Source organism: Meleagris gallopavo, chromosome 28 (assembly GCF_000146605.3).
Source record: "Meleagris gallopavo isolate NT-WF06-2002-E0010 breed Aviagen turkey brand Nicholas breeding stock chromosome 28, Turkey_5.1, whole genome shotgun sequence".
Lineage (NCBI taxonomy): Eukaryota > Metazoa > Chordata > Aves > Galliformes > Phasianidae > Meleagris > Meleagris gallopavo.
The window spans coordinates 4,655,986-4,677,832 of NC_015038.2; the positions used below are offsets into that span (position 1 = coordinate 4,655,986).

The 21,847-nt window shown below is 57.6% G+C and overlaps 1 protein-coding gene across 2 annotated transcripts; it reads right to left on the bottom strand.

Annotated features, from left to right (window-relative positions):
* Positions 1-9,081: 9,081 nt before the first annotated feature.
* On the bottom strand, positions 9,082-18,660 carry TFEB (transcription factor EB). 2 transcript variants are annotated; one of them, XM_010724397.3, is made up of 9 exons: positions 17,698-18,660; positions 13,752-13,990; positions 13,425-13,679; positions 13,272-13,352; positions 12,483-12,603; positions 12,205-12,261; positions 11,820-11,895; positions 11,536-11,683; positions 9,082-11,194 (listed from the first exon to the last, which is right to left on the bottom strand). In XM_010724397.3, exons 2-9 carry the CDS (start codon positions 13,944-13,946, stop codon positions 10,772-10,774), a joined length of 1,356 nt encoding a protein of 451 aa, XP_010722699.1. In that variant the 5' UTR covers positions 13,947-13,990; positions 17,698-18,660; the 3' UTR covers positions 9,082-10,771. The 2 variants fall into 2 exon arrangements, with proteins under 2 accessions (XP_010722699.1, XP_019478864.1); XM_019623319.1 differs by lacking the exon at positions 17,698-18,660 and having other exon boundaries at positions 13,752-13,995.
* Between the last annotated feature and the right edge of the window lie 3,187 nt (positions 18,661-21,847).

Below are 21,847 nucleotides of genomic sequence, written 5' to 3' on the forward strand. Positions count from 1 at the left end.
GTGCAAACACAGATATTTTTTGTTCCTTCCACTCTCCCCATAAACGGGGGCTGAGCTCTCCCAGCTGCACTGCGCTCCTCCAGGCTCTCATGAAAGATGACCTGGACAGCAGGTGTTAAGATGTTTTTTGTATTTCCTAGAAAACTGAGCTATTAAAAAAAAAAATAAAAATGAAACAATTAGAAAAAATGAGAGAGAGAGAAAAAAAGACATGCAAAATTGCAGCCTTGTGGGTTTTGGCATCACTCTTACCTTAAGGATGGGTGCAGGTAGGCAAAGCTGCTAGCAGAGCAGCTTCTGGGGCTGGGAGATCACAGAATCACAGCATGGTTGGGTAGGAAGGGACCTTAAATGTCATAGAGCCATAGAAGAGTTGGGCTGTATGGGATCCTAAAGACCATAGAACCATGAAATGGTTGGGTTGGAAGGGATGTCAAAGCCCCCCAGTAATGGGCTCCCAAATTCTGCTACTGGAAGAGAGAGGTGGAGCGAGGAGGGGAAGTGAGAAAATCCAAGCAAATAAAGGGAGCAAGCAGATGGATTTGCCAAAAGAGAAAAGTTTTTTCCTTGGGAAACATTAACCATATTGCTGTGGGTCACAAAGCAGCACCAGCAGTCTGATGGGACCCAGGCAAGATGCTACGTGCAGGTACCTGAGGAGGCAGCAAAAGTTAGGGCAGTATTTTGGCATGGGGGCTCATCACCACCTCCCTGAGGCCGTAGCAGGTTGACCCAGTGATGCTGCATTGCTGAGACCAAAGTGCAGGAGAACACCAGCATGCAGTTGTCCCCAAGTGGAGGGATGATGCCACACCACCCATACTCACCATTAACAATCCCTAACAAGAACTCCATGCCTACAACACTTCAATCCAAGGTGTGCACGTGGATGTGTGTCCCCATCTCTGCTCAAGCTCCACCTGGAGCCATGCATCCCTTTTCCAATACCAGTGTACTGAGAGCACAGCCACCTCCTCCTCATCATCCCACCAGAGGCTCTTTAGTTAAAAGTCACAAAAAGAGGGGAGGGACTGCGAGGGGGGGTGGGCATAAGGGGAAGCCTGGTTTTCCTAATTAACAATTAGCACAGAGTGTGCTGCTAATTACGTGGTTCCATGTAATTAAGAAGCTAATTAGTGCAATGTCAATTAAGATTTAATTAGTACCCTTGTCAAAAATACTTGAAAGCACAGTTTATATGCAAGTACTTCAATATTTCAATGGCCATGATCTCGGTGGTGTGAGACAGCAGCCTGCTGCCAGCCCTCCCCTCACTGCTCGCAGCTCTCTGCACTTTATTGATGTTGTCCTTCCACGCTGCCACTCAGATCCCTGCTCCTATCAATGCTCTGATGACGTGGTAGCACTCGGCTGTGCTGGAGCACCCCCCTTTCCCCCAACACCTCTGCTCTATGGGGCAGGCAGCCCTCTGCCAGCATCACCCAGCAGCTGGGGACAGCCCTGCACAGCTCCCCAGCACCTCCCAGCTCCTTGTGAAGCACACAGCCCTGCAGCTGCGGTGTTTTGGGCACTCAGCACTTTTATCCTCAGCCGTCCTCCTCTCTGAAGATGACAGCAATGTGCCCATGCCCAGAGCCAGACATGTGTCTCAGCAGAGCTGCAGAGCCTCCTGTCATTGCTATGGGGTTCCAACAAAGATCTGAAGGTGGTGGCAGAGCAGAATGGAGACTTGGGGCAAATAACTCCCATTCCCAACACCTGCAGCAGCCCCATTGAAGGGTTCCACAGGCCTGGGCCAGGGCTGAGATTGCACAGAATTCCTCACCTTGGGACAAAGCAGGGGGAGGAGAGGCAGAAATACACACAGGGCTCTCAGGATTTCAGGAGGACACATACAATAATCCCACCTACAGAAAAAAAATCCACCAAGAACGTGCTCAGCAGTGCATAAATCATCCTTCTGCAGCAGCTCAAAGGCTCACAAGTCCCAAAATGCAAGAAGAAGAGCCAGCCTCACTCTACTCTGCAACCCACGCTGTGCCAAAGGCTCATGAGCTCAGCTGTGCCGTCACCCCATCCTTGCTGCAGCACTTGCTCCCACGTGCCATTACCCCCAAGCAACAAACCATGGGGCTGCGTGCTGCCCAGTGCTGCTGCATTGAGCCTGGCTGAGGAGCCTGCTGCTGCCATTTGGGTTTCACCCACTGCTTTCACACACAGTGGCAATGCATGGCCTGGTTGTGAATCAAGGCATTGCAGCAGCACCTGTGTATCTCAAAAAGCACCCGAACAAGAGCACAGCCCAGGGGAAGTGTGCCTGATGGATCCACCAGCAGCCCACACCCCTTTTCTTGGGGATGCCAAGGAGAGGTGAGCTGCACTGTGGACATGGAGCTCTGTGGCTGCAAGGAGCCTTGAGGTGAGGTGACCCATGGAATGGGCTGCTTTGTCAGACAAAAGCTTTCAGAACGTTTGTGCTTTTGGAAGCAAAGCCCAACCCCTGGGCAGAGCCAGGACATTGTTTTGAGGGCTGATGGGGACAGACCGTGTGTCAGCCATGGTGCCATGCAGGGCTGTCCCACGCTCGGGTCCAACAGGTCAGTGCCATCCCCACGCGGTGCTGCAGCCCTGATGGTGTGGGAATGGGGGTATGCAGGAATGGGGACACAATGGATTGGGGGACACAGGGATTGGGATGAGTGGGGATGAGGATGTGCAGGGACAAACAAGGATGTGGATGTGTGTGGACAGGGATGTGCAAGGATGGGGACACGCTGGGGTGGGGAAACACAAGGATGGAGATGCGTGAGGATGGGGACACACAAGGATGGAGATGTGCAAGGACGTGGACATGTGGGGATGTGAACGTGTGGGAGTGGAGATGAATGCAGATGGGGATACATGGGGACTGAGATATTCGGGGGTTGGGACTCATGGGTTTCGTGACCTTGTTCCAAAGGGGAGAAGAAGAGGCAGGAGAGCTCCATCGAAGCCCCCAGGCGGGGGCCGAGCCCAGGAAGCACAGGAGGGGCTGGGATTTTTCCCTTCTCTCCCCCCCTGCCTTGTACATGCAGAGCCGCCTGCTCTCCCACAACGGCTGCCAAAATACAGTGAGACAGGGTATAATTACAGACACTTACTGCGGCCATTACACCACCAGCACGGTCTGCGCAAAGTGACACACGACCCGTCAACTCCTTATTCACGCCATTAAGGGGACTCATTAGCATCTTCGCTCAGAAGCAAAATTACCCTCACTGCTCATTTCAAGATGTCATAAATTTTAATTTAGGACCCAAAGATAGCACAATGGGAGCAAGGCGGCTCTCGACGGGGGCGGGCTGAGGGAGGTGGTGGGGTTGAGGGGGGAAGGAGGAAAGGAAGGGCTGGTGTGATGGAAGGGGGGGTGAAGGAGAAGAGATGGGAAGGAGAGGGGGGGAAAGAGAAGACGTGACTGCGGCCTGGAAGGGCTTTGTCCCATTGGAGGCAGTGGAGAAGGAGGGAACTGGGCAGGATCCATATGGCACTTGGGTTGGTTGGGTTTCCTGGGAGGTGTCACTCCATGTGAGGGCTTTGGAGCAGGGAGGTGGGGTGGAACACAGAGCCCCACACACATAGTGGACAGGAGCACAGGGACGTGTTGCTGTGGCAGAAGAGACCAAATCCCCCTGAGGAAACCCCCCAGCCCACAGCACACATCTTGTTGGTGCCCATGAAATGTTGGTTCGAGCAATCTTGACTTTTCTCATCACCACCCTCTGCTGGAACCACGTCTGCACAGGGGATGCTAGAGATGGCAGAGCAATTAGGCAGCGGTGCTTCTTCCAACCCATCTCCCCAGGGCTGAGCTGTGGGTAATGCCCAAATCCTGCTGGATTTTGGTACCTGCCTGTGCCCATCTGAGTGCACACTGTGCACCCCTTCCCTCCCAGCCCTTCCCTGCAGCTGGGACAGAACACAATTAAAACCTCTGAAACTTTACTGTGATTAACGGCTTCAAAAGTCCACATCTTTAAAAAGTGGGGCGAGGGGGGAGAACAATTAGAAGAAAAGCAGCTCCTAATGCAGGCGGCTGAGGGACTCCGGCCCACTCCTGTGCTGTAAGAACATATATCCAGAAAGGTTATGTTAATTTTTAATGTACAAGGCTGTAATTAATTTCTGGGGCTGGCTGGATTAGCTGAGAGTGTAAATTTCAGCTTCAGCTCGGGCTGCAGATAACCCACTGCTACCAGGAGCAGCACCGCAACTCCCAGTGCCTCCCAGTGCCTCCCAGTGACAGCGCTGGGACAGCAGCAAGTCTGACTGCCCCTCTCAATGCACATCATCCAAGCACCCAAAACAGCTCTGGAAAGACAAAAATACAAAATAATCCCTCCAACAGAGAGACAGCAAAGAAGGGTCTGGGCCAGCAGGAGGGATCACGCGGCCTTGGAAATACAGCAAGTTTTTAAAGGGAAGAAAAGGCTCCATTATCCTCACATTAAACTCTCCCCCTCTCCCTGCCCCTCTGTCAGTCTTCAGCTCACTGACACCCCCCAGCCTCTCCGAAGACAGATCGTTCCCTTAATCACTCTGGAAAAGAACCCCAAGCCGATATAATATTATAATTAATTAATTCACTAAAAAGGTATTAAATTTCTTTTCCCCCCTGTGGATATTATCTGAATTCATTGACCTTTAGAAAAATCACCCTCTAATTGTAACCAGGTTCAAGTGCATTTCCAGCCTGTCCCTTTTACATTAATAATATCTTCCAGGACTCCACTATGCTGCTTAAATATTGTATAAATTTCACTGCCCCCTCAAAAAGGAGAGCGAGAAAGGCATGAAATGAAAACTATGAGCTGATTAAAGCAGCTCAGGAGCGCAGGGGAAGAGGCAGAAGAGCTGCACTGTGGCCTGAGAGATACATGAGCCCAAAACGGGGGCTTGGGATGAGGAATCCCACCTCCCTGAGGTCCCTGAGCAAACCAGACCAGGTTTCCTTCCAATGGGGTTCTAAACATTGGGACAAATTGAGTGCTGTCAATCTCAGCCTGGATCCTGGGATCCCAGCACGCCCACGTGCTCCTGAACTGGTCCATGCTGTGTGTGTTCAGCACCAGGCATGGAACATACAGCTGGCTGCTGCTCCCAGCCCTCCTGGGACCGTGGGACAGAGGTGCCAGCCCTGGCAGGACCATGGGCAGGGAGGGCTGCTCAGCTCCAGCTGAGGCCAACGGCACAACTTCTGCTGCTCTGCCCCTCACTGGGGCCAAGGAGCACAGCCAGGAGCTGCACTTTGGCTCTGCAGGGCTCAGACCCAGGGAATTTGCCCCCCCACCAGCTGCCCTGCATTGCAGTGAGCACCGCTGTGTCTCTTTGGCATCGTCATCCAGGCTGCAGAGAAACCAAGGCACAGACACTCAGTGTCCTCCTCCAGGAGGGAGCTGCATTCTGCCCGCACTGCCTTTTCCTCTTCCCATGTCTTTTTCCCAGCACAGCCCCTCCCAGCTTTCCCCATCCTTCTGCCCCATTCTCTGCCCCTTGGCTCAGGGCACACGGCCACTCCTGCCGCGGCACCAGACGTCCCAACAGAGATTAAACCACCCCCATAGCTTTAACAAACTGCTGGCATAAAAACAGCAGCCAAAGGCACCCAGGGAGTTACCCTTCAGAGTCAGGGACCCCTTTCTCATTGGAAGTGATGTCTGGACAGACATCACAGGTTTTCCAGTCTCTCCCTCTTTATTGCACGCTAGGATTTGCTTGCAAAGAGCTGCAATGGGTTCTCAAAGCCAAGGCGCCTTGAAGCCAAGCACTGCCTGCTCCCCACCTGAAAAAGCCATCCCTCCCTCTGACCTCATCCCAACCGTTGCCACAACAACCCCTGCTGACGTCACCGGCGCAGTGTTGGGGCTTCAGGTGGGGAAGGAGCAGAACTGAAACCACAGGAGCTCAGCGAGAGCCAGAAAGGAAATGAGGGGAAATGGGGGGGAAGGAAAACTCAGCAACAGCCCGGCAGCAAGACAGGGGATGGCTTCCAGACTGCAGGCCTGGCTGGTCATGGGCCAGCAATGCTGCAGAGCCCCACACCCATCCAAGGTGTGGGGTGGGGCAGGGGAAGCCCCCAGATAAGATTCTCCTGTCGGCTCCACACTGCTCCTCTGCTCCCTTCATGGGGTAGGGCTGCCCTGCTTGCTGAGCAGTGTGCTCCTGGGATGCTGGGCAGGTGTCAGGATAAAGCCCATCTTCTGTTTCATTAAGGTTTTTCACTCCTTCCAAGGGATCTTCTTGCAGAAAATTGTCTGGAATGCCAACAGCATAAGTCTGTCTGTCTGCATGTGAAGGATGGCACCGAGGGAGTCAGGGAACTCCTTAGAAGGAAACCCATCCTCAGATAAATGCAGTTTGACCAGCACTGCAGTTTGGCAGATCCCAAACCAGGCCCAGCACAGCAGGGCACACGACCACATCCCACCCCCCAGCCCTGCATGGCAGAGGGCTTTATCCCATCCTGGAGCCCACAAATCTGCTGCGCTGTTTTGTAGCTCAGCCCAAAGGAAGGGGTTTCAGAGCTCTCAGAAAGTTGGATTTGCAGTTTTAAGAGACTGGAAGAGCTGGGTGAGCTGGTTTGTTGGCAGCACTAAGGGCACCAGAAGAGAGCTGCTCTCCCTCGTAGGCTCACCAAAACCCATCCCAGGAGGGCAGCACACCAGGCACGGGATGCTCGGGCTGAGCTCAAGCAGGAGATGACCCTGCTTGCAGACAGCACAACGGGGCTGAGCATTAGGGCCAGCAAGTCCCAGCAACTCGGATGCAGTTCCTCGGCCCCAAATCTCGAGCCGAAAGCAGCAGCAGCCCCACAAGAGATATCTGCTTTCCCTCTCTCAGTAGCACAGGAGACCCGTCTGAGCCCCACGGACCAGGGGCAGCTGACCGGCCGGAGCAGGGACCCGGCGGCACGGCCGGGCTCGGCACGGAGCGGCTTTCTCCAGCAACAGTCTGGCTCTCTCTGGTGGCTGCTCGGGCCCTGTGCAGCCTCGCTGCTCCTGCCCAACACTCGGCGCCGTGTCCCCCCACCGCAACCCCGTCCCAGCCCTGCGCGATCCCGCGGGTGCGCTCGGCTAGCGCGGACACAGCCCGACCTCCCCGGGTGAGGGAAGTCAGGGATGTGGCTGCCCCCGAAGGACGAGTTGCAGTCCCTCATCCGGAGGGTGCAGCCGCTCCCAGCACTGCTTAGGATCCACCCAAAAAACAACTGCATGCTGCATGGGGTAATGGAAAAATGTGCCACAGAGTGCGAAGTGGAACCACTAAGGGCTCATAGAGCGGTGTGGGTTGGAAGGGACCTTTAAGGCCCGTCTGGTCCCACTTCAATGGGACACTTGCAGCTCGGTTGGTGCAGGGCAGTATGGAACTGAGGACATCCTCAGAGATCCCAGTGTGTGCTGAAGATTTTTTGACAATGACCTGAATGAGGAGCACCTGTGAGGCTGCAGCCCAGCACCATTGCTGTCCACCCATCCCCCCATCCATCCACCCACTTACCTATCCATCCATGCGTCTACCATGCATCTTTCTGTCTGTCCATCTATCTGTCCATCCACCCACCCACCCATCCATCCATCCCTCCATCCATTCATCTGTCTGTACATTCATCTGTCTGTCCAACCATGCACCTACTCATCCACCCACCCATCTATCCACCTGTCTGTCCATCTATCCATCCACCCACCCATCCAGCCACCCATCTACTCATCTGTCTGTCCATCCATCCATCCGTCCATCCACCTGTCTGTCCATTCATCGATCCATTCATCTACCTGTCCGGCCACCCATCTATCCACATGCCTGTCCATCCATCCATCCATCCATCCATCCATCCATCCATCCATCCATCCATCCATCCATCCTCCCACCCACCCCAGCCCCATAGCAGAGCCCAGTCGCAGCTCATCACAGCCCTGCAGCCCCTCTCCCTCCTGCCCTGCACCCACCAGCAGTGCTGACACTGCTCTGTTTGGTGGGTGGCTCACATGCTGTAATTAAGAGCCCTTCTCTCCCGCCCGCCCGAGCTCCGTCTCCAGCAGCTGTTGTTTAAGCGAAGGAAACCCCTTTTCGTCCTCTCTCTCCTTTATGTATGTTTTTTTTTCTCCCTTCTGAACATAAAGGGATGACAGTGCTCCAAGCTGGGGTCTTTTGCATTTCTGAGTTGGTTCTGTTAATTGGAAGGAGGGTTAAGAATCTGCAAGGTCGTTTCAATCTACATCTGACCTTCAGAGTAATCCTCTATGCCAACACCAGAGCATGTCATTAAAATGAGGCCCTCTACCATATCCCGGCATCCCTTTATTCTCTCCTTGTGCACATTAATTGCTCATAAGTTGATTTGATCTCCCTATTCTGCAAGAAGTAAATTGCCCTCTTATTTCGCCATTTTCATCCTGTTTTCTTAATTAGGCCCTTAAAAATCTCTAGGGCCTCAGCCGGGCCGCGGGCCTCATCCTGGGAATAAATTTTGATCTCCACCTGATAAAGAGTGAGCAAACCCAGAGATGGAACAATGTCACCCCCCCCCCCCCCCCCCGCTATTCTCCTGACATGAAAAGGCTATCAGTTTTTCTCTGTGTTAATATAGGAAATCATTCACACTTCAGGCGTTGTTCTCTATTTAGTGCTCACGCTCCCCAGATAAATCAGGGTGGGTTTTTTCTTCCAAGTCTCTGAACCCTCCTCTTCCCCCCCTCCAACTCCTCTCTCACTTTTCCCCTTTTCCCTTTAATGAAGTTTCCAAGATCAGCCCCTGTGATTTTCCACCCTGGGAAGTCTATTTTAAGGCAGAATTTCTTTACATTTCTCTTTCCCTGTGTGTGTGTGTGCTTAACCCAGCAGTAGTGGGAGCAGAGGGGACAGCACATCTCACCCACAGGGTCCCCCCACCCAACCCCCATCCACCACCGCACATACCCGCCTTGCCCAAGGGTCTAATTAACCAGCAGAATGCTAATTGGAGGTCCAGCACCCAGCATGCAGCACCCCAAAATCCAACCCTAGGAGAAATGGAGATGTAGCCCCAACACGACTGCAGGAACACAGCTCTGAGTGCCCCCAGGAGGAACAGCCTACACCACGATGCTTGTTGTAAATAAATATATTTTAATGATTCTTCTTCCATTCCAGTTCATTCTTTTATACATTTCTTTATAAAACAGTAGTAAATTTTTTTTTAATCAGAGCACAGTGCATTAAAAAATAAAACAAACAAACAAACAAAACCTCTGAAAAGATTTAAAAAATAACAATAATCCACAGCTGCTTGCTCACGCACTGGGAGATGCGCCCCAGCAGCAGGAGGGCCTGGCACAACCATCCTGGAGGAACACTGTCCTGTCCTGAAGGACACTGTCTCATCCTGGAGGACATCATGTCATCCTGGAGGACCACTGTCCCATCCTGGAGGACCACTGTTCCATCCTGGAGGACACTGTCTCACCCTGGAGGACACTGTCTCACCCTGGAGGAATGCTGTCCCATCCTGGAGTTCTGTCTTTGCAGGCACTAATGGCAATGATGCCCAAAGGCCTCCAGTGAACACACGGGTTGAAACAGCCCCAACTCCACTGGCCCCTGCCAGCCCTGCTGCCATCTCCCCTCTGCCCCTTCCCTCCTCTCCCCCCACCCTCCACACTTCCCCCCACCCTCCACACCACACAGGCACCTCTCCTGCATTCCTCGGGGGCTGCCTCACGCATCCCTTCCCCACCTCACCCCACTGTTCCCCATCCTCATGGTGGAACAGGGCACACGCTGACCCCCACCCCCACACAGGCTCCTGCTCTCCAACACCCAACCTCCCCCAGCCCCACAGTGCTGCGCTGTGATGGGGCACTGCGGAGGGCTCCTTGCAGCCTTCCCTGGTGCTCCCCTCTGGGCTTCACAGATCAGTGCAGTATTTTTCACTTTTCCCCCTCGCGCCCCTAGTTCCCCCCCCCGCTGCCAGGGAAGCAACGATCCACATCCCACAGCCCCATGGGTGAGGTTGAGAGCACGCTGCCAACAGTGGGACAAGCAGTGATGCTCAGGTTTAGCAATGGGCACAGGCCACCCCTGGCACGGCTGCCATGCTGATGCAGGCAGGACGTCAGCTCTCAGCATGCACCCAAAGAATCAGCATCAAAACCACATGCTGCTCCCCAGCTGAGAGCACAGTGTGGTGTTTCAGGGCAGAGGCACTTCTGTGCGGTGGCTGATGGACACAGTGCTGCTGGACCTCCAGGACACTGAAGCAACAAAATTCCATAGGACATCCCCTCCCATGTCCTGGGAATTTGCCTACTCTACTGGAGCACTGCTTCTCCCTACTGCCCTGGAGAGGCACTGTCAGGAGGAGCCCAAGCAGGGAGGTGACACTGTGACAAAGCCATCAATGGCACTGCAGGGGAATACTGGGAGGGGGCAGTGAAGCAGAGAGCTGTGAGCATCACACCCAGGACATGGAGCCCACACAGGGAGCACAGCAGGGACACGTTGGGAGGCGAAGCAGCCCGAGATCATGCTGCCTGGCTGGAAAAGCTGCAGCCAGGCCAACGCCACGGCAAGCTGAGAAGGTCGGCTCCAGCTCTGGGCAACAAAAAAGCTTGCAAAAGACATGGTGGTACCCGGCGAGCCTTGAAGCAAGACCCCGTTGCATAGAGAAAATGTACTCCTATGTAGATTCAAGTGCCCAGCAGGACGGGCTCCTCCCCCAGGAGGAAGAGTGCCCTGTGACTTCACTAACCAAACTTGAACGCCCAGTCCTTGCCCCCAGCGTGGGCGCAGCTCCTTGTCACAGCATGTCTGCGTCTTCCATGCTGAAGCTGCTCCGGCGACTGCTGGCCTTGGAGGCCTCGGGGGATACGGCTGAGAACAGGGGGTCGGAGGCCAGGGGCAGCATGGTGTCCTGCAGCAGCATCAAGTCCAGCTCCTTCTTGGATAGGGAAGGGAAGGAAGCGCTGTGGCCGGGTTCCAGGCTGTCCGGGAAGCCCTGGGAGCCGTCGTCAAAGCTCAGGCTGTGGGTAAAGTCCAGTTGGTGGTAAGGAGACTGCGGTGGTGGAGGCAGCACCGGCTGTGACTCAGGGTCCGGGAGGGGCAGCATCCCCTCATCTGCACCGGCCTCTTGCTTGACCACCTGCTGAGCCAGCTCGGCCACGTTGACACCTGAGGGCGAGGAGGTGGGCAGCCCATGCACGCGTGCCTGCATCTCCAGCTCCTGCAACAGAGGACTTCGGTGGGACACGGCATACGGGGACAGAGGATATGGGGATGTGGTGCTTAGGGACACAGCACGCGGGGGACATGGTAGGTGGGCATCCATGGAGGCAGCAGGGAAGGAGGAAGGCACAGAAACTGAAGGCAAAAGAGGACAGAGGGACCGTGGAGCTCTTTGGGAAGGAGCCTACAGAAAAGTCTGGAACAATCCTGCAGAGCAGGACAATGCCCACACCAGCCACCTGGTGACCTGTCAGCCTAAGAGAAGAGAGAGCCTGGCATGCTGACTGAAATGTTTCAGAGGCTGGAGAAAGCAGGAGGGAAGAGCAGAAGGAAACTCACCTGGATACGGAGTAGCAGCTGCTTGTTTGTCATCTCCAGCCGCCGAGAGTGGTTCTCCAGGTCCCGCGATCTCTGCAGGTCCTTCTGCATCCTCTTGATGTAGTCCACAGAAGCTTTCAGGATCGTCCCTTTGTTCCAGCGCACGTCCCTGTGGTGCAGGATGGAAGAAGAGCTTGGCACCTGCAACTGTTTGCTCCCCAAAATAGCACCTCCTGCCACAGGGCGAGGAGCAAGCCCACAGTGCCCGCTGCTATCCCAGCCCCACAGAAACCAGGGATACATACAGGTCATTGGCCTTGGGGATCAGCATCCCCAGCTCCTTGATGCGGTCGTTGATGTTAAACCTTCGCCGCCTCTCGACTGCAGGGCGAGAAGAGAGGAGAGCAGTGAGGAGGTGGGAGCACCTTGACGCCCTCCAGTCCGGCTCCCACCCCAGTCCAGCACCCACCCAACCTTCCCCCCATGCTAATGGGAACAAGAGTAGGGTGCCCTCTGCGCCATGAGTGCTTTGCATAGCTGGGAAGGAAGTGGCTATGGGGGTATCTCCCTAAGAGTGAGATGAGAGATGGGAAGGGGACCCAGCTTGGAGAGAGGAGGAAGGAGGGAGAAGAGTGCCGAGGTCAGAGAGGTAACACCATGCCACCCATGCGCAGCCAGCACCCAACTCACTCAGGTTGTGATTGTCTTTCTTCTGACGCTCCTTTGCCAGGGCTCGGCTCTCAGCATCTGGAATGGAGGCCCACAGTGTCACCCGGAGGGGATGAGGCTGCACCTTGCCCCTTAAGCATCTCCCAGAACCATGCTCTGTGCCCCCATGGACAGGGTAGCCCTGGCCAGTCCCAGTCCTTGCTGCCACCGCACTCCCCACGGTGCTCTGGGGCCAGGGACTAAACCTGGGGCTGGGGACATACCCGGGCATGGGGACATACCCAGGTCTGGGGACGTACCTGTCAGCTCTCTCTTCTGGGTGAGCTCGGCAGGGCAGGAGCTGCTGGTGACACCAACGAGAGAGGCAGTCACCTGGGGGTCCCCACTATAGACATTCATGTGACTGCTGGACATCGGCAGCTGAAAACCAAAGGGACAGGCAGGTAAGTTCCATCCAGAGCCAGGAGACAGACCCAGCTGTGGGATCAGGGTTCAAGCTGAGCTCCTCGGCCTCTGGGACGCAAGTGCGCAGACAAGGCAGCTCTAATTGCCTTCCTCGGCACTTAAAATAGTTATTATCAGAGCAGCAAAGAAAAACAGGACTTCAAAGGGCACAGCTGGTGCCCTCCCACAGCCAGCATCACAAATGGGTCAGACGAATCACAGCTGAGGAGGGCCCAGCAGGATGAGCCCCACATCACAGCACCACCGCTGGACAGACCTGACTAAGGCTGAGACACAGCGAGCTGCAGAGCCCTCCTGACTCTCTAGTATTTTATAAGGGCTGCAAACTGTCATTAAAGAGGAACAGAAGATGAAGAACTGGCTCTGGCAGCTGCAGAAGGGAGATTTCCCGGCCACCCTTCCCAGCACCATGTCAATGGGGCCATCCCACTGCTCCCATCTCTCCTCTGGGGGTGAGCCTGCTCTGGTGCCTGCTGCCCACTGGCACGATAGCAAATGCAGCAGCAGTGCCGAGGGATGTGGGCTGCTCTGTGTGGGTGATTTCCTGCTGGGATGAGAGCAGTCATGAGCTCCAGCACTGCTACAGGATCAGGGCTGGAGGACAGCCACCTCCCTGGACTCACCGTGTTGGGCATGTGGACCTCGGGGTTCATATAGCCCAGAACATCGTCCAGACGCATGATGTCATCGATGACCTCATCAAACTGAAAGGGAAAGGCATCAGGTTGTCAGTGGGCTCCTCTGAGGCAGCTGTGCCCCCAGCAGCCCCTCCTCACCTCCCGCTCAGGGTTGGAGCCAATGTTGAGCATGGCCATGGGGCTGTTGGGCGCGCTGTTGCCCGCCGAGGAGGACATGACGTGGCCGGGCCGGACGCTGGGGGACGCAGCCGGGGGTGGCTTTGGCGAATGGCTGGCAGGGCTGACGTGGGCAGCAAACTTGTTCCCATAGGTCTCAGAGAGATATGCCTGAACCTTCTTGTCCCGTGACTTCTGCAGGTGGTAGGTGGTGGGGTTCTCCAGATAGGACTGCACCTGCGTAGGCACAACCTGTCAGCATCCCCGCACCGCCGGGGGGTCCCGCATCCCACCCCCCCGGCACCGTACCTTGAGGACTTCTCCAGGCACGGGCGGTGGGGACTGATAGTGGATGGGGGTGTTGATGGCGGGGGTGGAGGCCACCGGCATGCGCTGCTGCTGCATGTAGTTCATCATCAGCTGCTGCTGAGCGCGCTCCCGCTCGGCCTCCTGCTGTGCTTGCTGCTTCATCAGCTCCATCCGCAGCCCAATGCGGGACGCCATGGTGCAGCGGGGCGGTGGGATGCAGGCCAGGCACAGAGGTGACCCTGCAAGGAGGGAGGGAGAAATGCTGTGCATCAGGAACGACAGTAGGGAAATTGAGGCGCAGCGAGGGAGCAGGCATGCCTTGTGTGCTCTGCCTGAGCTGCAGGAGCGGCCCTGCATTCGACTTCACTACGTTGGGGCAACAGAGCCTCCAGTCTGCACGCCGCCATCCGGGCACTGAGCACCGCCTGAATGCAGGTGAGTCAGACCCCAATGACAGACAGCTCTGCCTGCAGCTCCCCGGGCACAGAGAGGGAGGAGGGGACAGGGAACATGTGGACAACCTGGAGGAGATAGAGCACGACGAGTCTCTGCGCCCAAAAGCTCAGATGGGCATCTGCAGGAGCTCGCTCTGAGCCACCAACACTGAAACACAGCACAAAGCAAGAGCAACAAGCCAGATACCAGGAGCAGCCCAAATCAGAACAAGAAAGTGAAGGAGGGCTGGGCAGAGAAGGCAGCGTGGTGCCAGGCACTGCAGCCAGCAGCACGGGAAAACAACGCGGCTTTGTGCAGGGCCGGCACGCGAGCGGGGTGTGGGGAGACACAGCACAGCCCTTGTTCCCCTGTACAAAGGGGATGGCGGCCCGGGGAGAGAAGGAGACAGGGCTGCTGGGACAAGGGGACAGTCGTGGGGTGAGGGGACAGCTGTGGGACGCCCTGTCTGGGGTGCGAAGCGCTGCAAACCATGGTGCCAGGTTGCCACATGGGGCTGAGATGGGGCACGGAGCTGCTGTGCGGGACTGGGCTGTGCAGAGTCCACATCCCCTCTCACAACACATGGAGCACAGCCGGGCATCCAGGCTCTGGTTTACAGCCAGTCAGATCTGGAGGGCTCTGCTGTTTAAATACGATGCGTAATTGCAGACAAAGGGGGCACGGCGGGGACAACACACCAGGGCTTCGGAGAGGCATCTGATACGCAGTGCCACACAATATCCTAAGGGGGAAATTAAATCAAGCCAGCCTGGACAGAAATACGATTACATGGATCAAGAGCCAGCTATTGAACGGCAAGAGGAAGGTAATTAATTAGACATGGTGGCCCATCCGAAGGGGGATGGGAGAAGAGGAGCCTGGGACAGGCATCAGATGGAGCTTCGGAGCGGGAGGACATGGGATGAGCAGCAGTCCCACAGAGGCTGGTGGGAGCCAGAGGGGCCACGGATGGTTTGCAGTAAGCAACATGAGGCAGACGGGACACATCACAGCTCATGCACACGAGGGACACCAAAGCCCCAAATGCTGAACGCAAGGCAAGAAGGAAGGCCTCACAGGGCAGCCAGGACTTCGGGTAAACCATCCAAACAGCCAGAGCTGGAGGGGGAAAAGCACTGGCCCCAGACAATGGTGTTTTCTGGGATGTGTTAGCACCAGGGGATGGACAGATAGGATTTCAAGGGGAATCTTTGGAATCATCTGCCCTATTCCAAGCAAACAGCTTCACATGGACCCAGACCCCAGCAAGCTGCATCCTTGGCTAGGAGTGGAGTGACAGCACAGGGAGGGCAGCAGCAGGAAGGTGACCAACAAGTGGCCAGCACCTCTGGCACCAGAAAACACTGTGCTGCCTCGCTCAGGGCACTCTGGGGCTCCCAGGGCACCTCTCAGAAAATGCAGCTGGCACGGCAGGTAGGAGGCTGCCATCCATGGCATGGCACTGCCATCCCACAGCATCACGCATCCCATAGCACTGCTCACCCCACAGCACTGCTCACCCCATGGCACCGCTCCTCCACCCTGCTGGGCTGCAGGACTCCCCCAGCTGCCCCTTTGTAGGCAGTGGGGGCAGTGGGAGTAAAAAGTTCTCCTTGTCCACCTGTGAAAGCCCTGCATCTGTAGAGAATGGGGAAGGTGGTCAGAGTGGGGCTCTGCCCCAGGCAAGCAATAAGGAGAAGGGTGGGAAATTAGGTCAGGTTTAAAATAACCCATTGGGTTCTGCTTGGCTTCACCCCCACAGGGCAGCCGGCAGCTTCTGCTTTCATTCTGAATCAGCCCCAGTGGGAGCCCAGAGTAGGAGGGAGACAGTGGGGTGGGACGGGGACAAGGGCAGCACTGTGGGACTGGCACTGCCCAGCACCCACCCCAGGGACACCTCCCATCCTGGGGACGCATCCTGCCTCAGTTGGACCGTGTCTGGGATTCCTGTTATTCTAGGGAAGGCGAACGGTGTTGGCATCCAGGAAGAAGCGTGCCTGGTGCTTGCCGGCACCGTTCCACTGTCCCAGCCCAGCCCTGCACAGAGGGGATCCCACGGGCACAGTGAGGATGCGTCCCCATGCATGGCGCCGGTGTGCCCAGCTGTAGGACAGCAGGGTGTGTGCAGGCACTGCTCGGGGCAGCGCCCATCGCTCACCAAGCGGAGAGCAGAGCTGGGGATGGAAAGGGGCGGTGGGGGGTACAAAGAGCAGGAGGGATGGAGAGATGGCTGGGAGGAAATATGGGGAGGGCTGGGGGGAACACACTGCCCTGCCAGGTGCACAGCAGAGATGCACCACAGGAGACATAACCTGGGCAGCAAACCCTGCAGAACCACCCCAGGGTTCTCCTCGAGGGACAAGCAGAGCCCCACAACAACAGCACTGCACCCCAACGCCCAAGCAGGGGCAGCGTGCCTTGGCTCCCAGCCCCAAAAGCAGCAGGGCCAGAGCAGGGGGATTTCTCTCCCTCTCGAGCACCTCCAGCACGCTGCAGCTACACGGTTATTTCTGGCCCTTCCTCACTTCTCCTCCAGGGGTGTTATTTCAGCAACCTGCCCCTCCCTCACCCCGGCAGCACTCAGGAATCACTGCGGCCGGAGCTGCCCCGGTGACACCGACCCTGCGGCACTGTGCGCAGCCCCAGCGCTGCCCTTTGGCCCCTCAGTGGGCCGCAAACAACAGCTGATAAAGGAGCCGGCATCGTCTGCTCAGCAACTGCTGTGTGCTCGGCCGTGCCACCCCAGTGCTGCTCCACAACACACAGGGGACACACGCAGCCAGGAGCACCCTGCTCCCAGTGCCATTGCTGCCCCAGTGCACCTTTGGGCTCAGGAGTGCCTGGATGGCAAAGTGAAGCAGCTTAAGAAGCGGGGATTAAAAATAAAATGTGCCATAGGGCAGCTTTCAGATGCAGCCCATGGAAGGATCACGCTGCCCTCTGCAGCAAAGCAGCACCCACACTGCCAGCAGTGCATGCAGCAAGCACAGCATCTCCTCCTCTGCTTGCAGCAGAAAAGTGGAGGAGCAGAGGGAGCATCGCTGCACTGCTGCACCCCTCCACCTCAGCGCAGAGCCTGGCATGCAGGCAGCCCCGGCCCCAGGCAGTGAGGGAAGTGAGCAGCTCCCCAGCCCCAAAGCTGCTCCACTGACAAGCACGAGGGCTGAGAAAAGGAAATGGAGAAGGAAGAAGTGAAAGCAGCTCCGCTTCTTGCTGCGGGTGCCCGCCGAGCCTTCCTTCCTGGTTCTGATTTTTCAGACATGGCGGTGTGGGGCAGACGTGGGGGGCAGCAGGCAAGGAACCCCCCTACACACCCCAGCCTGGCCCCATGGCAGCACTGCGGGCGATGTGGGGGGCACAGCGCCGCTCAGCCCCCACTGGGATGCACCCCGGCGCTCCCTGCTCCCACCCCACGGCTTCGCTCCAGCCTTGTTCTGGGTGCAGAGTGGCAATGACGGCACCCAGCCGACCCCACAGCCGCCAGGGCCAGGCGGAAGGGGACACGCATTACCTGGGTAGGGGACGATGGGGGGGCTTAGGGGGTCTCCGGGCACCAGGGCTGGCCGGTCACAGCTGCTCCGTGCTCCTCCCTGCCCTGCCCGGCTCCGTGGTTCCTCATTTTTAGGACCCTGCTTTTTTAATGCGGCAGCAGCGCGGGCGGAGGAAGTTGCAAAAAAGGCCCCGGAGCCACTCGCTGTGCTCACTGCCGTGCTGCAGTCAGCAACCCCACCAGGGCAGAGAGGGACAAAAATAGACGCAGCCACCACTGCCCGCTGCTGGCTCTGCCCCACGCAGCCCCTCGGGTGACATCCCCTCCTGAAAGCATGGGCGCAGGGACAGACGCTGCCGCTGTCCCTCTGAGGGATGGGCACTGGGGGTCCCCCTCCCACCGCTCACTGCACCAGGACGGCCATGCTGCCACCAGCCAGCACGGCGGTGACAAAGCTGGAGGTCAACAAGGACGCACGGGTGATGCCCCACATCCCCTCTTCTGCAAAGCCTCCTGGCACCACCTCCCCTTTGTGCTGACAGCACCCATAGGGCTGCATTCCACCACGCAACCAGCTGCAGCTCCAGCATCCCCATCAGCCCTGTGAAATGCTGCGCACACACCTCCCTGCAGCCCCATGGGTGAGCCCTCGGGGAGACCGTGCCACCTCCATGCCAGGCTGCCAGCAATGCAGGCTGGCACCTGGCTGCTGCCATACAGCTGGGACTGGCCCACTGCCTCCCCTCAACCCAGCTTGGCCATGTGGCTGCTGTTAGGTCGGGTGACACTGGCACCTGGTGGGAGGAAAGTCAGGGGCTTCGTCTTCATCAGCACATGGAGGAGCACCGCTCTGCTCTGTGCACTGCATGTCCTGGGATCGGGTCTGGAGGTGAGGTTGGCACTCTCCATGCTTGGAGACACCCAGCGCTCAAACCACACTCAGCCCTAAGCACACTGATGGAGTACCAACACAGCTCCGCTCGAGGCTGAACCAAAGGTCCCGTGTCCCACCCACCCCTCGAGGTTGAGAATGGGAGGTAAGAAGGGGGAGCAGCGCCGTCCCCAGAGCACAGCAGTGCCCTCAGAGATGGAGCAGCAGGTGGACGGCGGAGCCCCGGCCCCAGCATGCAGCCCTGAAAGGGAGAAGGCGAAGGGGGGAACTTGGCACATCGCACCCGGAGTCAGTTGACAACACCAGCGAGCAACTGAGTCACCAGCACTGTTTTTAGCCCCGGCATTTCAGCAATGTGGACCACGGCGCTGTTAACAGGCGCGTGGGTCAGAGGCCAAATGTTTTCCCTTCCATGCGTTAAATGCTGCTCTTGGAAGCAGCCCAGATATTTAGTGCAGTAAAAACATTAACGGAGCTGTGGGTGACAGCGGCACTCCAGGAGCCCTCACCCCAGCGAGGAGCTGTCATGGACCAAAAAGCATCACTGTTTGAGCCAGGGCTGCGCATCCCTCATCACAGCAAGGCTGAGGTGGCACCAAGGGCACCCACAGGAGCTGCGTTCCCACCTGTACATGCAGTTAACCTCCATGGGGTTAACAATAAGGCCCTGCTCCTTCACCCCAAAAGGTGCGAGGTGGCACCAGGACAGTGGTTGGCACAATGGAACCATCTCCGCAGGCACTGCTGGGACCTCACCACTGTCTCCAAAGCAGAGCCAAAGCTGCAGGAGTGCAGCACTGATTGAAACATCACTGTCCGACTGACCGCCGCGGGAATTCACAGCCCGCCCGCGCACAGCCTGAGCCGACAAGTTCCTGCCCTCTCCTCCCATCCCATCCGAGCGGGGAGGCAATTAAAAATAAAAGCATTAACGGGCAGAAGGACATTCCTAGGGTGAGGATGAGCCAACAGCAGTGCCTGGCACCACCTGGGCTGAGTGATCCATCTGCAGCGGAGAGAGGAGAGCAGAGTGACCTTGGGGAGGCCCTGCGGTGGGGGGGAGGACAAGGAGGAACTGTGCTGCAAAAAGCAGAGCGGAGCCCATCCTGGGGGGCCCTACACAACCGCAGGGAGCTGCTGCCTTGGGGTTTCTTGGTAAAGTGCATCGATAAGCAATAAGGGAACCTGGCAGCACAGCGCTGTCCCCAGTTCCACACCTCGGGGTGCACGCAGAGCAGACACGACGCACCACCTCCCCAAACCCCACATTGCAGGCTGCCCCGAGCCCACCGCAGTGCCAGGAAAGGGGTGACCGCACCTTCAGTGCCCCCCAGGCACTGCCAGCCCACCGTCACCCCCAGTCCTTCCCACCCCCCCTCCCGGCTCCAGGGGGAACATTTATAAATACGCCACGTCCCGCCTGGAGCCGCGTCCCGGAGCCTCATGTAACCAAACCGGCCACCCCACGCCGCGGCCGCCCCAGCCCAGAGCTGCAGCTGTTCTCCAGCCCCAGCAATAAACACGACAGGGACAGGCTGTGCCACGTCCTGCCCAGGGCCCGGGGCTCTCCCTGCCGCCAGCCCCACTCGCACCCCCTCACCGCAGCAGGGATGTGGGTCCCACGTGCTCTGCAAAGATCACACGCGGAGCCCCGCAGTGAAGGCAGCCCCGTCCTGCAGCAGTGCGGCTGGGAGCGCTTTCTCAGCCCCACACCACAGTCACACCGGTTTGGGCACGGAGCAGCTGAGAGGCGCTGCCCCAGCAGGCTGGGTTTATCAGGGTGAGATCTTCGCCTGCGGCGGGAGCGGGGAGCTGCAGCCGTGGCCTGGAGCGGGGAGCAGAGCGGTGCCAGCTGCGTCGGGTGCTGCCGGGACCAACCTGACCCCATGCTGTGAGCCATAAGCAGGGCACACAGCCCATTGCGCTCTCTTCACCCCTTGCCGTTCCTCCTCGGCCTCTGTCAAAGCCACCATCCCCTGCAGACAGCCCATCCCCGAGCATCCGACATCAGGAACAGCGCCCGCTCCATGGGCCCCCGCTCCAATGCTGCTCCACCGCCCGGCTGTGCATTCTGGCACCTGAGAGGCAGCGCAGCAGCTGCACAAACTACACCTGAGGCTCAGCCCCGTGCCAAGAGGGGAATTTACAACCGAGGTGTCCCCAGCACAGTGCTGCAGCAGGATGGGGAGAGGAGCGGGGCAAGGGGAGAGGGCACAACCAGCAGGAAGAGCGCTTCTTCACTGCCTTCGGCTCCACAGCTGTTCATGCAAGAAGTAAATCACTTTCATTCATGTCATGCATGCAGGAAAAAAGGGCGACGTAGGTGCCTTTCAGGTTTATCCAGTGAGAAAGTTGCACTGATTTAACTATAAGAGATCTCAGGCTGCGGGACGTGGGGAGGGAAAACACCCCGGTGAGTGGGGTGACGCAGCTCGGGCCCAGGTGGCACAGCGAAGGCTGTCAGACCAGCAAGGGAATGCAGATGTGTCACTGACAGCTGTTGCTGGATGCTCCATGCCAGGATGCACACTGCCAGCCCCCAACGCAAACGGAGGGGGGGACAATGCAACCACCACGGGTCAGCATCACAGCACCACGACCACAGGGCTCCCCAGGGGACAACACCCACATGAGGACAGAGATGCACACACCAAGACCTCCGAGAGCTGTGGGGCGGGCACTGCTGCCTGCAGTGCACCTGTATTTTTGGGGGGTTTATCCCCGCCGTGCCCTCCCCAGCCCCAGAGGTGCCCCGCTGAGATGTGTCACTGCTCTGCACACCTGAGGTCCCCCCTCTGTGCTGAGAGCACCACTAAGGAAACCTCAGCACAGCAGAGGACACGCGCCAGCAGCTCACAGCACAGAAAGGAAAGAACACACTGGCAGTGCAACCATGCCCCAAAACACCCGGATATGGGGGTCACCCCACCCCGACCCACCCCAAGCAGTTTCCTCCTGATAAGGGCGGGAAGCGATGGCGGCATCCCTCCAAAAACAGCGGGGTCAGCACGTGCTGCTCACTGCCACACGGTGATCCGAGCCCCACTGCACAGCCCACCCCCTGCCCCCGAGCTCTGTGCAGTCCCACCCCACAGAGCTCAGCGCAGCCCCCTCCCAGAGATCAGCACAGTGGGTCTCCTCCCCCATCCCCAAGCTCAGCACAATGCGTGTCCCCCCCATAGCTCAGCATAGGGTCCCACTCCCAGAACTCCATATAGTGGGTCCCCCCCATAGCTCAGCACAGTGTGCCCCTCCCCCCCCCAAGAACTCAGCACAGGG